Source organism: Neofelis nebulosa, chromosome 16, assembly GCF_028018385.1.
Source record: "Neofelis nebulosa isolate mNeoNeb1 chromosome 16, mNeoNeb1.pri, whole genome shotgun sequence".
Lineage (NCBI taxonomy): Eukaryota > Metazoa > Chordata > Mammalia > Carnivora > Felidae > Neofelis > Neofelis nebulosa.
Window position 1 is genome coordinate 65,227,856 of NC_080797.1, and position 15,493 is coordinate 65,243,348.

The window sequence follows — 15,493 nt, forward strand, 5'->3', positions numbered from 1 at the left end:
GTCCCTGGCGGCCCGGTGGGACCGCAGAGAGCAGGGCATGGCTCCGCTGGCCCTAGTCGAGGCAGCTGCCGAGATTCCTCGCAGGGGCGGGGGCGGGGGGGGGGGGTGTGGGAGCCGAGCTGCTTGTCCAGGCTGGTGGGAGATTCCTGGGGCATCTGTTTCAGGCCTGATGGACAGCAGCAGCCAGGGTGAAATAGGAGAAATTGGAGATCAAGAGCAAAGGGGCATGAGGGAGAAGGGGGGTGGGGGAGGAAAGAGGGAGCTAGGTCGGCCAGCCCGGCAAGAGAAGGGGGAATGTGAAACCCAGGAAATAGGAAAACTTTTGTAGCACTGCCCCTTCATCATATCAAGCACATCACAGTGCTCCCACATCCCGCAGTAAAATGTAATTTGTGTATGGCTTAAGCTGCAGGTGACTAGCTAACATAATGTGATATTTTGTAGATTTTAATGAAGCGTTTGTTTTGCAAGTTTCTTTCTGTATTTTGAAGCTCACAGTCGGGTTTTTCAAGTTTCAACTGTTTTTGTAACCTGGGAAAGCTCGTGGACTGTGCACACTGCCCATGGCGCCTTTGGATAAAATGGTCCAGCAGCTACATGCAGGTTGTGGGTCTAAAGGAGGGTGGCTCCAGGCCACTTGCCCAGTCACCTGCCTCTGGAGGAGTAGCAGTTGATCTGTGTTCGACTCTAGTGGGGCTGACTGAAGAGCTTTCCCACAGAGAGGAGGCTTCAAGATTTTAACAACTACTCATCTTTGATCCAGTAGTCCAGGATCTTTTTCTTTTCAACCCTTAATCCTTCCACCTGTGGGCTGGAGACATCTGCTTGTGCATTCTGCTTCCATGCCTGTCCCGGAGGCAGCGCTTATAGGGTATGGGAAGGGTTGTCCCGATCGGTCACACTGAGTGAGCCTTCAGAGCTCTGACCATTATGATGAACTTTTTTTAAACCCTGAGTTGGGAACAGGAGCTCTTTTACTCTGTTCCTGCCACCATTATCCTCTTATCTCCCAGGCTGTGGAGGCTGGAGCTGGGGGCCAGCCAGGAGCAGCACGGAGCCCAGCGGCCTGGAGGTTTGTGATGTCTGGGCCAGGCCCATGGTCTGACCCAGCTCGGGAAACCGCCTCTTGTCGTTGTGCTGTTTCTTCATGCACTCCTGGGGTGGTGCTGTGGCATCAGAATTATTGGCATTCCTCATGGTGTTCCTCACCTGCACCTCTGGAAAGAAGTGGTGCACAAAATGATCCCAGAAAGAAAAGTTGTGTGTTTTATCTCCTTCTGGTCAAAGGTCTCATCTCGTGTGGAAATAGTTGAGAATTCTCAGGGCTAAAAGCAATCTCAACCATCCATCCCCTTGCCTCTCGGGACCATTCTCCCTTCCACCCCCCTACAGAGCAGTGGCCCTCTGTCCCTCTGCAGAGAAGCAGACCCATCGCTGCCCTAGGTCATGCTGCCTGGCACCTCACACCATGTAGAATAGTTCTCTCTTCTTACCTCCGTCCCACTGGCTGTACTTCAGGCTTTTCTTCCATGAGAAACAGAACAGTTGGTTTATGGATGTCCAGACCTGCTTCTCAAACTGAGTGCTGAGAGATAGTCTCAGGAATCTGCCAGTTCTACAAACACTTAAAAATTTTGCATTTTCACTTAGATGATAACCTAAAAATATACATATTTCCAATTATAGAGACCAAACTTCTGCAGCGAAACTCTCAATTAAAAGACATTTCTGTGGAATAAGAAAGTATATTGTATATGCGGTCCGTGGAACCACTGCTGTGGGGGTCTGTGGATGTATTCTGGGTCTTGCAAGAATATTTTTCTTTATAAAAGAGCTGTGGGACGCCTGGGGGTTAAGTGTCCAATTCTTGATTTCGGCTCAGGTCATGATCTCATGGTTCCTTAGATCAAGCCCCATGTTAGGCTCTGTGCTGACCATGCAGAGCCTGCTTCAGATTCTCTCTCTCCCTCTCTCTCTGCTCCTCCCCAGCTCATGCGTGCGCTCTCTCTCTCAAAATAAATAAACGTAAAAAAAAAGAGTAGCATTAAAAATGAATAAAAATGAAAGAGCTGTACATTACTCAGCTTCCAAAAATATTGATCTCTGGACCATTGTTTCCAAATGCCATTCTCAGCCACTGCCAGCTGTTGATGAAGCTATTATTGGTCTGTAATGAAATGAAAAGAAAAAGTAACGCTCCTCGGAGGCACCTGGGTGGCTCAGTGGGTTAAGCATCCAACTCTTGATTTTGGCTCGGGTCACCGTGTCGCGGTTCGTGAGAGCGAGCCCCGCCTGGGGCTCTCTGTGCCCCTCTCAAAATAAATAAAACTTAAAAAAAGAAAAGAAAAAGTAGCACTCCTTGATGTAGCTACGTGTTATGTACACAAAATACACGTAAGCCACATTTTGAGAGACACTGAGCTGGCCCAACCATCCATTAACCTTGTGCAGAAGGGAGAATGGAGGACCAGAGAGGAGAGGGTCCAGTGGCAGAATGGGGACCACCCAAGCAGGGACAGCTGCTTTCTCCAGCCTTTGAGAGGTGGTGATAGTTAATGCACTGGTGTGATACGTATGACCCCTAGTGGCAGGAGAAGGGCAGGAGGCTGCAATTTCCCAGGCAGAGTACCCGCAAGCAGGGGCAGCCCGGGTGTTCCTGGATTGGAGCTCCGGTCTATGGAGGGGGGAGGGGTATTTCCTTCTCTTGTCAACCTGCATCCTTTATTTGCCCTGCTAGAAGGACAGAACACCCCATTCCAGTCCTCAGTGTACCTCCCGATGAGGAGTGTCTCAGGAGGCAAGCGGTTAGCATCTTTCTCTCCAAGCACCCCTCCCTTTGTTGCTTGCCTTGTGCAGCTAGGCACGTCCGCCTTAGTGCTCATGTCTCTGCTTCGTGTCCCCTAAGTTTGTTGAACCGAAACAACTCGCAAAACCCATTTAGAATCATGAGGAAGCACAAACCCCTAAGGAAGCAAGGCTTGTGGTTGGCCCAGAAGAGACTTGCTCCGTGTATACCACTAACTGGTAGCTCAGTCCCCTGCCTAAATGAAGTGACATAAGCAGATAGAGAGAAAGTGCCACCACCTCCCCTCCCCCACGAAGGGAGAGCTTGTTCAAAAGTAAGCTGTGAGGTGAACTGAGGGCTGGGAGACCCTGAGGAGGGACCCTGGAACCGGCGGTGGTTAGCCGGGAGGAGAGCACTCTCTGAGGGCACTCGTGTCCTCAGACAGTTGAGGGACGGTTGTGTGAAATATGGAACAGACTGGTCTGAGATTGAAGAACGAGTAAGATGCCAGCTCGGTGCACAGAAGGCCTTTCCAAGGGTCGGGTTGTCCGCCACTGGAGTAGGCAGTGCTGAAAGCAGTGAGCAGCCTGTCCCTGGGAGGATGCAGGCGGAGGGGAGACTGTCTTTTCTCTTCTCTACCCTTTCCTCGCTCTCCTTCCTCCCTGGTTGGAGAAGGCTGTGCTTCCAGCTCCACATCAGATTGAAACGTAAAACACTTCAGACCACGTCACTGGATGATTTTGTCCAAATCCAGCTTTGTTTTAAGGCTTTGGGGCAACCGTCATGTCTCTGACCTTCCGTCCCCAAAAGCGGGGAAGGAGAGCTGGGCCTGAGCGAGCAGGTTGCACACCGGGTATTGGGCACCCACGGTCTCATGTCCTCCCCACGCAGGACCGTCACCGCGTTGTGCGGATGAGGAGGCCGTGTGTCAGAGAGGTTCATACACTGTGTTGGGAAGACCAGGATTCAGACCTCTTTCTGTTAGCTTCAAGCAGCAGATGGCCACCCTGCACATCCCTGGGGTTCCCTGTCAGCCCATTGTCTCCTCAGATTTATCTTGCGGGCTCAGACAGCGGCACCAAGGGCATTTGAGGAGAAAACGTCTTTCCTGACACTGACCTTGGAGACTTTTTTTGAAGAGAGTCGAAAGCCCTTGGTTTCTGATCACCGTTAGTCCATCAACCAGTTCCGTTATATGTTCAATCTGGACAGCTCTTTGGGAGACCGGGACCCTTTCATCTGGAGCCCAGGGTCCTGGATTTGGGTCCCCACTCCATCTCCCACCTGCAGCGACCTTGGGTGATCGTTTGCCTTTTGGGACCTTTCCTATCAGTGCCTGTCCTGTCTGCATCTCAGAGTTGTAGGGATCCAGCGAGTTCATGTATACGAAGCCCAGTAGACCAGATCTCATCAAACCACATCAAATGTTTCTTGGAAAGAGACCCGTGAGGAGGGCATCAGAACATACACGATTAGCTGACACATCGTCGTTGATGACGGTGGTGGTGGCGGCAGACCCACAGGGGCCCCAGCGGGATGTCATGATGCTGAGATTTATGGAGCACTTGACTCACTTAGGGAGGTTTGCTGTTTATCCAGAGACACCTCAGTGTGGTGCCACACCATTCCTGCCCTCGGTTTTCCAGAGGGCGTGTGACTTAATGTTGTCTTTGGGCAATGGAATGAATAGAATGTACTGGCTGGAAACAGTTGCTAGGCGATTCTGTTCTGTGGTCTAGAAAGGGAGAGAGAGATGATGTCCCTCAGGCAGTGTCTTTGACTCACACAGGAGAGGCTAGATGACATCAGGGGTAAGAGTCTGGTGGGCTCTGTGCCTCATTTGCAGAAATGGTTCGTCTCCAGAGCATTCGTGTTTGCCAATGGCTGTCTTTCCTGAATCGGCTTCCTGCATCCATGCCTTTGTCCTTCTAAGTCAGTTTTCTGAAGCTAAGTTTCTGAGGACCTCAGCCTGCTCTCACAGTAAGGAAAACCCACGAGCCCACTTAGCAAGGGCTCTTGTGGGGACTCATGGCTCAGTGTGGTCCTTGGCATCTGTTATCCCTTCTTGTTGGCTTCATCCCGCAGGCTTGGTCTCTCATGGCCCCAAGGTGGCTATGGCAGTTTCAGGTGCAGAATGTCACATCTCTTTTGGAAATCCTTAAAAAATTTTTTTTTTCAATATTTATTTTTGAGAGACAGAGAAACACAGAGCACAAGCAGGGAAGGGGCAGAGAGAGAGGGAGACACAGGATTCAAAGCAGGCTCCGGTCTCTGGGCTGTCAGCACAGACGCGGGGCTTGGACTCACAAACTGTGAGATCATGACCTGAGCCGAAGTCAGACGCTTAACCGATGGAGCCGCCCAGGCGCCGCTGGGAGTCCTTGAGGAGACCTTTCCCCACAGCTCCCATCAGACACCCCTCATGCCCCACTGGCAAGGGGATAGGTTATGTGACCCCTTGAGACTGATCATGATATGCCCTTGTCCCGTGGAGGAAGAGGGGAAGTTGGACCAGACAGTGGCTCTGCACTGAGGAATATGCTAGGGATGACATTTTTATGTGCATAACTCATCATATCTCCATTTGTGTATCTTGGCGTATGTTGGGGTTTATATCGAGGCCCTGTGTCCTACTACCTATTAGCTGGGTGCTCCTGGTCAGGTCACTGAGCCTCTCTGAGCCTTACCTGTGAAATGGAATGGAGGGCATCCACACGGTGGGCTTGTCGGGAGGACACATCTAAAGCTCTTAGAGAGCCTGGCGCGTCATAAGTCCCCAATAAACGTGGCAACTCTTCTGTTTGTGTGCTTCCTGTGTGCCCGTCCCTGTGCCAGAACCAGGAGAATTACAGGAGAGGAGTCAGAGAAGTGTCAGACCTGACCTCTGCCTCTAAGAAGTGTCCAAGTCGGCTAGGGAAACAAGACGTGTTCCTAAAATTAGGGCAACACTAAAAGACCCAGGGCCTGTGGGAGTGCTCCCTCTGTGTTAACTAGCTGTCCTCACTATGGCCACTTCTCTTGGTTCTGGTTCCAGAACAGCAAAGACCTGCCGAGTGGTCTGAGGGAGCATTGTCACCTCCCAGGCCTGTCCCTGTCAAAGGCTTAACGGCCTTGATTTTACCTGTTCCTGTCTGTGCCACGCTGTGACAAGCCCCTGATCATCCTGGGTGTCCCCTCCTGGACCCTTCACTGCTTGCCAATGTGCCCTTTGCTCTTTGGTGGCCCTGAGTGGCCTGAGTGTGCACAAGTGTGCACAAGCTGAGGGCTCTGTCCACAGACCCCACCAGGAGGGCAGGGGCATCCTGTGGGCTGGGCTCCAACTCTCAGGTCCCTGTCTCTTCTCCCCATAGAGAGCCATCCGTGTGCGTAGCCACTCCATGGAGACCATGGTGAGCAGCCAGAAGAAGCAGCACAGTGGAGGCATCCCTGGCAGCCTCAGTGGGGGCATCTCCCACAACAGCATGGATGTCACCAAGACCACCTTCTCGGTGAGTGCCACAGGCCCCTGGGGCAGCATGCGGTTCCTGGGGAGGGCCCCCCACCCCAGGCCTGTGAAGGATGATGCATTCACCCAGGCTTGGGCCAGGTGGCCTGAGCAGGGACGGGGCAGATTGAGGCTGTTTGGGGGTGACCCTAGGCCCTGCCTGTGAAATGGAGCCTCCATTTCAGTTTCAGTTTTGGGGCACTTTTCTCTGCCCAGAGGCTGGGGACCCAGGAGGGGTGTCCTTGCTTTGTTATTAATGATGACGGTAGTCACCCTTGGCTTGCTGTGCACCAGGGACTGAACTAAGTGATTCATAGACCTTATCTCATCCGATCCCTCTAACAGCTCTTAGAGGTAGAAATTGATGTGTTCTCCATTTCGAATTTGAGGAAGGGAGGCCCAGAGGGGTTTAGTAACCTGCCACAGGTCACCTAGTTAAGCTGAAAAGCTGGGGTTTGAATGCGTGTCTGCCTGATCCAAAGTCTTGGCTGTTAATCACTGTGTATGCAGTTCCCAGGGAAAGAGCCTGGTGTGTCTGTGGGTTTGGGTCTGGTCTGTTTGCACCAGGGACTGGCCAGGCGAAAGAACCACATAGTTGGTCCTTTTAAAAAGCAAAGGGACTTTGCATTTGGATAGAGTAGGGTTTTCTTTCCTTTCCTTTTCTTTTTCTTTATTTTTTTTTTTTCCAGATACCCACCATGATACTAAGGACTAGTATTTTAAGTGGTCTTACGTAATTCATTTAACTTACCAAATATCTCATACTATTGTCTTGCCCCACCCAGAAGGTCTGTGAAATGAGCAGGGCAGGACAATTATCCCCATTCTGTGGGTGAGGAGACTGGGGCCCAGAGAGTTTGGCTACTCACCCAACGTTGCATAGGGCACAAATGGCAGAAGTCGGGGCCTGGATTAGAGGTCTGGAGGGCTCTAAAGGATGACTGCAGTCCGTGCTCCTCAGTCTCCCACCCCTTGCTCCTCCCCCCTGCATGTGGCTGAAGCAGAGTCACATTCTCGGCGGTTCCCTTGGCCTGTGGGTGCCTGTGGATCTGGTTCTGCTGCTCTCATTCTGTCTTGTTACTGAGACACTCAGCTTGGACCCAGTTACTGTGAGGAGTGGATGGAGAGTCAGAGCCGTGGGTTCTTGTCCTTGTCCTTATGGTGATTTGCTGTGTGACCCTAGCCCAGTCCCCTCACCCCTAGGCTCCTCAGTTTCCTCACTGGTAAAGCTAGCGGTTGGACCAGGTCATTCCCCGGGCTCTCGCAGCTTCCTGGTTCTCAGTCTGTGACCCCATGAATCATCCTGACCTCAATGTGCTGGGCTCTCCTTATCATGGCCCTGACCCCTTGTTCCTCCAAGAATTGTGGTCTTTGGTGATTATTACCTGGGGCCACAAGGTCTGGCTTAAGAACACAGGAAAATGGGCTGCAAATGGCTTGAGTCTTGGGGTCTCAGCTCCTGTTACATAGATCCTCGCCTTCCCAGCTGTCTTGCTGTTTTGTGGGATCCCCTCCAGACTGGTTGGGGGTTGCACAAGCTATTTGCAGACCAGAGATGGGTAGGGGGTGAAGGGAAGGAGACTGGGGTCTGCGGTGGGCCATGAACACTCATTTTGGTGGTTTCATCGGCAGCCTCCAGTGGCGGCGGCAGCAGCCGTGAAAAACCAGTCGCGGAGCCCCATCAAGCGGCGGTCGGGACTCTTCCCCCGTCTACACACAGGCGCTGAAGGCCAAGGCGATGGCCGGACACGATGGTAACTGTCCAGTGAGGGGTTTGTGGGTCCTTCCACTGCTGTAGCTGCCAGATGGCCAACCTCAGGGAGGGCTTTGCGCTGCTTCGGGAGACGGCTTCCTTCTAACCTTGGTCCCCACTTCAGGCACCTGTCTCACTGTGCTGTGTCCACTGAGGCAGATTTGGCCAGTCTCTGTGTGGGATCTTTCAGAATTGTCCGTGTCGTATTTGGACCCAAACTAGAAATGTTGCTTGGATTCTTTTCTTTCTTTGCCTCCTTTTCCAAAGCTCACTCAAATGTTCCCTCTTATGGAAGGCTTCCCTGCCAAGACAGTTAATTAACTTTCCTTAGGCTTCTAGAATGTTTTCTGTCTTTTTAAAAGCAGCTCTTGTACTGCATGGTATTAACCTGTTCTTGCTCATTGTCTTTCTGATCCTTTAATGGTGAGCCCATTTGCCCTTTAATTCAGCAAGTAACATGTCTTGAGTGCTTGCTACATGCTGGGGTCAGTGCTCCAGCAAGACCTACGGGAGGCACAAACCTGCCTTCCAGAAGCTTACAGTCTTGTGAGGGAAAAGGAGGCATTTAGGTTGTCTGCCTGTCACCCCGAATGGTGACCCCAGGACCCGAGCTTGGGCATGCAGGATGAGGGGTGGGTTTACAGAGGGGGATGAAAAACTCTGTTTGGAACCAGTACATGTGAGAGTCCTTGTGGCCTGCCCAGCAGAGAAGTGCAGAATTCTGAGTGGTCAGGATGAAAGTCTTAAGCTTAGGAGAGAGGCCTTGACCGCAGAAGGGAGTCAAAGATGGATCAATGAATATGGCCACTCAGGGGGGTGTATAGAATGCCTGGGGACACCAGCATTTAAGGGCAAGGGGAGAAAGGGAGGGAAGATGAGGGAGAGAAAGCCCGGAGCGGAGGGATTCCAGGAGGGAGAGTCCACAGTGTCAATGTGCAGAGAAGCCCTGCACTGTGACCCGAACCCCTGCTTGGGTGGACAATTAGGAGGTCATTAGCAACCTCATTAAAGGGGCATTGAGACATTCATGCTTCTTGGGTGGCTATAATCAAAGAGACACGTAATAAGAAGTATTGGAGAGGATATGGAGAAACTAGAATCCCCAGGCATTGCTGGTAGGGATGTAAACTAATGCACCTGCTTTGTAAAATAGCTTGGCAGTTCTTCAGAGAGTTAAACTTGGGGTTATCGTCTGACTCGGCCGTTCCACTCCTAGGTAGAGACTCCAGAGGAAGAATACACATATCGACATAAAAACCAGCACACAGATGTTCCTGGCTATTCGTAATAGCTCAAGGTGGATAAATAAAATGTGGCATATCCATCAATGGGATACTTTTTTTTGCAATGAAAAGGAGTTGAACCACTGATACGTGCTACAACTTAGTTAACCTCGAAAAGACTATGCTAAGGGAAAGAAGCCAGTCACAAATCACAACACGTTGTGTGATTCCGTCTCTATGACACGTCTGGAAGAGGCAAATCCGTAGAAACAGAAAGTAGATTAGTTGGTCGCCAGGGGCTGGGGGGAGGGGGGAATGGGGAGTGATTAGGAGTGGGTCTGGAGTTGCATTATGGGGGTCTCAAATGTTCTAAACTTAGATCGTGGTGATGGTTGTACAACTCTGTGAATATGCTAAAAACCACTGAATTACACACTTTAAGTGGGTGAATTGCACATGGATGGTATCTCAGTAAGGTTGCTGTAAAAATAAAAGTGCATTGAGGACGAGGCCAGCTTGTCCCCAAAAGGGGGCGCAGTAGAAATCGTGGGTGTCAGTACGTGGTCTTTGTTAAACTACAGGAGAAGGAAGCCCTCGGGCCCTTGGCCGAGAGTAGCCCGTTTACCAAGGTGCCATTCCCAGCATAAAAGGCCACCTTGTCACACAGATCCAGGGAGCTCATATTGTGGTCTGTGTGAAGGGTGTCCGTCCCCTGGACTTATGCACGGGGACCCTGCCCACACTGCCAAGGAGTCCACGTGCACTGGGTTATTTGCCTGCTGTGGGAGTGGATGTTGTAGACCTCACTCCACCCCGCCTGTGGCCTGTTCTTGACTTAGAGCTCTGCCAAGGTGAGATGGCCAGCAAAAGTGGTGAGTGGACTTGGGCTCAGGAGGATCAGCGAGTTCTCTTGCTTGATAGCGCTTGGCTCATCCAAGAGCCTAGAATAGCCTGATGCAGCAGAAAACCCCACTCTCCGTTGCTGTCTGAGTGGGGCTCAGGGAAGTGGTGGCTGGGTGCTGGTAGGCGTGCTGTGACCCCTCAGGCCCCATGGGGCCGAGAGCCTGTTGGCTGTCCTAGGCCTGGGGGTGGGGTGGAGGCTTAGCGGCCAGTCCCCTGGCCTCACCCCTCTTCATTCCTGTTTCCTTAGTGACAGTGCATCCAGCAACCCCAAGACCCCGGATGGTGCACACTCTTCTCAAGAGATAAAGTCTGAGGCCTCATCCAATCCCAGCTCTCCGGAAATCTGCCCCAACAAGGAGAAGTAAGAGAGTGAGGGTGGGGGAAGGGCTGACTTTAGCCACTCGGAGCCCTGGAATATGCTCTCTGCTGACAGCCAGCATTTTTGCCTTGAGAATTCTCTGGAAACGTGAAAGGCAACAGGCAGGGGCATGGGGAGGCACTGGCGGGCCAGCTCAGTCTCTGCCAGGTCTGCCCTGCCGGTGAAGGGGGTCTCGCTGAGTGACCGGGGCCTGCCCCACTCCTGTTCCCACAGGCCCTTCATAAAGTTGAAGGAGAACGGCCGAGCCAACATCTCCCGCTCCTCCTCCAGCACCAGCAGCTTCAGCAGCACGGCGGGGGAGGGCGAGGCTATGGAGGAGTGTGACAGCGGGGTAGGTGTACCTCCATCCCGCCCTGGGGAGCAGGGCGGGGCGCCCTGGGCCCAGCCAGACCCCCACTGTATGCATTAAACTAACTGCTGTGGGAAGAGCTCCACCCAGGCCCTGTGGGTAAAAGGGAAGGTAGGGAAGCAAGAGGTGGGCTCTCTGGGAGCAGTGGCTCGGGGGGGGGGGGGGGGGGGGGGTCTCCGCAGAGTGGCACCGGAGCGGCAGCAGGGGGCCGGAGGCTCACTGAATGGTGTGTGTCCGTGCCATGGGGCTCCTGGCTGAAGAGGAGAGGGCCGGTGCTCTGTGTGGCCAGGCCATGGGCACTTTGGGGGCAGGGTTAGGGGCGGCAGAAAGAGCAGGTCCAAGTGTGCCAGTGGGAGGCAGTGACCGCCCTGAGGCCCTTAGGCTGTGGCAGGCCTGCCATGGCGCGGATCACCCTGTGGTGCCGCCGAGGACGGAGCTGGCCCTGCTCACCCAGCCTCTCTCCCCAGAGCAGCCAGCCGTCCACAACCTCACCCTTCAAGCAGGAGGTGTTTGTGTACAGCCCGTCCCCGAGCAGCGAAAGCCCCAGCCTGGGGGCGGCCGCCACCCCCATCATCATGAGCCGGAGTCCTACAGGTCAGTGACGTCTGGGCATGTGCACCATGAGGCTGGCGGGGGGAGGGGGCAGGGGCTGTGTCCTGACCACTGTTCGTGGGTGTGAGCCCCAGCCACGCTCAGTCAGGCGGTTTCCGCTTCGGCCCCAAAGGGTGAGGCCCTTGAGCTCTGCTAGCCCGCTTCATCTGTTCATCAGCCTTAAGACACCTGTGTTCTTATTGTCTCCTTACTTGTGGGGAAACTGAGGCTCTGAAAGTGCAGTGATTTTTTTTGGTAGAGAAGTTGGGATTTGAGAGCCGAGGCTCTCTTGCCCCACCCCCGTTACTGATGCCGGGTGCCTCTGCCACGCTGTGACCTTGACAGTGCAAGGGTACGGAGCGGGAGGAGTGTGACAGGCGGAGGGGACCGCACATGGTTCCTTGGGCTGCGGTTCATCTAGGGGCCAGGTGTGAGAGGAGACAGCACATAGGGTGCCAGGCTGCGGCTTCCATGGAGACCCTGGCAAGGAGCTGGGTGTCATCCTGTTGGCGAGGGGAGCCTTGGAGGGTCTTAAGTGGAGCAGTGCCTTCCGGACTAGCGAAAGGCTGTTTTGGTGGCCGCGGCTGGCCGAGTAGACAGGATTGATAGGGAGTGGGTGCAGAGAGAGAGAGACCAGCAAGGGGTCACCGTGGGCAGTGAGGGGTGGCTGGGCTGTGGATCAGGGGTGTCTGGAGAAATGGGAGAAGGATGTGGGTTCAAGATGCTGGTGGCAGAGTGTGCTTGGGATTCTCTCTCTCCCTCTCTGCCCCTGCCCCCCTTGTGTTTGCTCTCTTGCTGTCTCGAAAGAAATAAACTTAAAAAACAAAAAACAATTAAAAAGAAAAGAACTGTTAACCTCAATGTTTGTCAAATAACGGGAATAAAACAACAGTAAGAGGTTCTCAACCGGGGGGCACTCTTGCCTCCCCAGAGCATATTTAACGATATTGAGACATTTCTGATTTTCAGGATTGTGGGAGGAGAGTGTGCTGCTACCATCCAGTGGGTAGAGGTCAGGGATACTACTAAACATCCTACAAAGTACAGGGGCAGCACGCCCCCCCCCCCCCCCCCCCCCCCCCGCCAAGACTTATCTGGCCCCAAATGTCAATGAGCTGAGGCTGAGAAACGCTAGTCAAGTGATAGAAACACAGAAAGAGCTGGTTCATGCGCTTGCTCTAGTCCTGCCCCCTGTGCCGGGCCACTGCAGAGCCCGGTTCTTATCCTGGTTGTGGCATTGATAGGTCCATCTCTCTGAGCCTCAGTTTCCTCATCTGTAAAGTGGGTAGTAATACAGATACTCTGATTTTTTAAAAATGACGCTTAATGAAATATTGAAGGAATGAATGAAACAATCTGTAACCAAGCCTGGCTCCTACTTGGTATTAGGTACATATCAAAATAAAGTTTTGAGTAATGGGAGGGTTAGAGAGTGTCTGCCACTTGCTGAAGGTCACCCAGGGCAGAAGGGGACCTTGAATGGGCCTGGTAACTCCATCTCCTCTTATCGTACCACACGGTATGTTGCCCTCAACCCCCTTCCCTGGCGCATTATGTAACCCCAGGGCTACTTCCTACTCCCAGCGTCGCAGAAGTTGTGCTGGGTACCTGCAGGACCAGGGTCAGTTTGCAGAGATCTGGAAAGTGTTTTGAACTGTTTGGCTGCGCCTGGGGAGAGACGGGGCCAGGGGGAGGGAGGTGCCCTTGGAGGACCTGACTTCCAGGCTTCTGTAGTCTCAGATGCCCCGACCGTTGGTCATGTCACACCTGGGCTCCCTGGGACCCTGAGAGGGGACTGGCAGGTCATAGTGACAGGTACTCACGGTGCTGGGTGGGACCCCTCGATTCGAAGCACCAGAAATAAGTCAGCAGCCTCTGAGTGGAGGGTACTGACTTGCCGATTCCCTGGGCCAGAGGAAAACCACAAAGCCAAGTGGCCCTCCTGCCAGCAGCATGCTGGGAAATGTTTAACAACTGGCTCTCCTGCTGTACACACACACACACACACACACACACACACACACGTTTACTATAAACTTTACTGATACAGAGGATCTGAAGCACACAATTTATAAATAATAGTCTGTATTATAAATCCCATATTACTGATATTTGTCTAACCTTGGTATCTGTAGGCAACTAAAAGTTGCTGATGACCAACAGGTGTAGTTCTGACATGAATGATGATTGATATTTTGTCAGTGACACGTGCAGCCTCTTTGCTGAATCAGATACCAGTTTTCAGATACTGGAAGGGTACGGACTCAGTTTTTGGCGCTGCTTATAATGTAATGGCTACAGACACAATGCATTTTCACATTTAATTGACATTTTTCGCATTTTCTCAGGGGAAGCCTAGACAACAAAACAAGTCAAGCCCTGGTTTTGTAGCATTTGCTGATTTCTTTGGTGTAAATGCTCCTGCCGTGGCTGATCTCAGGCTAGCGGTGAGCTGCGGAGTTGGGAAGGAGCACCAGACAGGCACCGTGGACATAAATAGCCTGAGGAGAGTAGATCGTAATAAAATGCAGAGGAATAATTGGGAAGTGATGACTTCTGAGTGTTTATTACCTTTTGTAAAAAAATGTTTATTTATTTTTGGGGGGGGGGAGGGGCAGAGAGAGAGGGACACAGAATCCTAAGCAGGCCCCGAGCTGTCAGCGCAGAGCCCCACATGAGGCTTGAGCTCACGAACAGTGAGATCATGACCTGAGCCGAGACTGAGAGTCTGATGCTTAATCGACTGAGTCACCCAGGCGCCCCTATTTAGTACCTTTGACGAATATAATTCATGGAATTGTAAGCTTATATAGTTTGATTTTTTAAAACATGACTGGGTTTACCAACTAGCTCGCATTTCTGAAAACTTAAAGAGTTAGCTTTGACAAATTGCTGCAAGTCAGCCAGAGTGCTCGGAGGAGGGAGGAGGCCCTGCTCCCGCCCCCACCCCCACCCCCCGGGCGGCACCCCTGCCCCAGACACACAGCCCCGGTGACCTCTACAGCCTCACCGTCTTTTCATGGAGGCTTCTGTTTTTCCTAGATACCAAAAGCAGAAACTCCCCGAGGTCAAACCTGAAATTCCGCTTTGATAAGCTCAGCCATGCCAGCTCTAGTGCGGTAAGAATCCAGGGGGGGTGAGGGTAGTGGGCGGAGCCTCCTGCATCCCGTATTCCAACCTCCTCCAAAACTCAGCTGTCCTTTCTGGGGGCCTGGGGAAGGGGGTGCCTCACACATCACAGGGGGTGGAGGAGGAAAACTCTGGTCAGGTCTAGGGGTGATGCTGCGGTCCCTGCATGGTGCAGGCATCAGCCTGGGGGCTGCCAGCCACCTCTGCCACACCTCCTGTGAGGTGAGTCACACCCTTGGACGCACACCAGGTGTGAGCTGGGAAATGCTGGCTCCTGGGGCCTCATGCCCCTTCCTGAGCTCACCAGGGAGTTGAAAGCTGGGTGCACAGAAGCTGGAGATTATGTTGTCTAGTTGTTTAAAACTCTTACATGGGTTTCTCTTGAAACAGGGTCACTAATGTGAAAGAGGATTCCTTCGCTTGTCAAAGGTGGGTTGAGTGTTTGTCCTGCTTTGGCCACGTGGCAAAGTGTGTCCACTCTAAGACCAGGGAACTAGTGGCCTGATAACCTGAGAATGGCCAAAGAGATCCTGACAGCTGGAGAGGGCCGGTCGCTTCTTCCCCGAAGCTTCTGTGATGGGGCGCAGGTCTGGATGCGGAGGATTGCAGGTGGTCTCCGGTGTGGCTGGGGGGAGTTTCCTGATAGGATTGGGCCAGGCTCACCCAGTTGGTCTCCCTGCCCTGGGAGGAGCCTGGTTCCAGCAGGCAGGGGGCCGTAGCCCAGAGCGGGCCTCCCTGCCCTGGACGGGGGATTCCGCAATTTGCCCCCCTTGCTTCCCTGTTCTTGGCAGCTTTCCCTCCTTGTGTCTTTGGCCAGGGTTCTGGGCTGAAATGTGTCCCCCCATCATGTTCAGAGGTGCCCTAGCCCCCTAAACACTGTACTGGATGACCCCGGGG

At 52.9% G+C, this 15,493-nt stretch overlaps 1 protein-coding gene across 13 annotated transcripts in view; it reads left to right on the top strand.

Moving 5' to 3' along the window:
- RAP1GAP2 (RAP1 GTPase activating protein 2) overlaps window positions 1–15,493 on the top strand; it is a 224,991-nt gene that overhangs the window by 204,769 nt on the left and 4,729 nt on the right. For 12 of the 13 annotated variants that reach the window (XM_058703622.1, XM_058703626.1, XM_058703628.1 and 9 more), the window contains 7 exons: window positions 6,136–6,273; window positions 7,902–8,023; window positions 10,396–10,509; window positions 10,741–10,858; window positions 11,344–11,470; window positions 14,510–14,586; window positions 14,987–15,025. In XM_058703622.1, the coding sequence (XP_058559605.1) occupies window positions 6,136–6,273; window positions 7,902–8,023; window positions 10,396–10,509; window positions 10,741–10,858; window positions 11,344–11,470; window positions 14,510–14,586; window positions 14,987–14,995 (705 nt within the window). In that variant the 3' untranslated portion in view covers window positions 14,996–15,025. The remainder of the gene's footprint in view (window positions 1–6,135; window positions 6,274–7,901; window positions 8,024–10,395; window positions 10,510–10,740; window positions 10,859–11,343; window positions 11,471–14,509; window positions 14,587–14,986; window positions 15,026–15,493) is intronic. The other variant, XR_009254949.1, reaches the window with a different exon arrangement.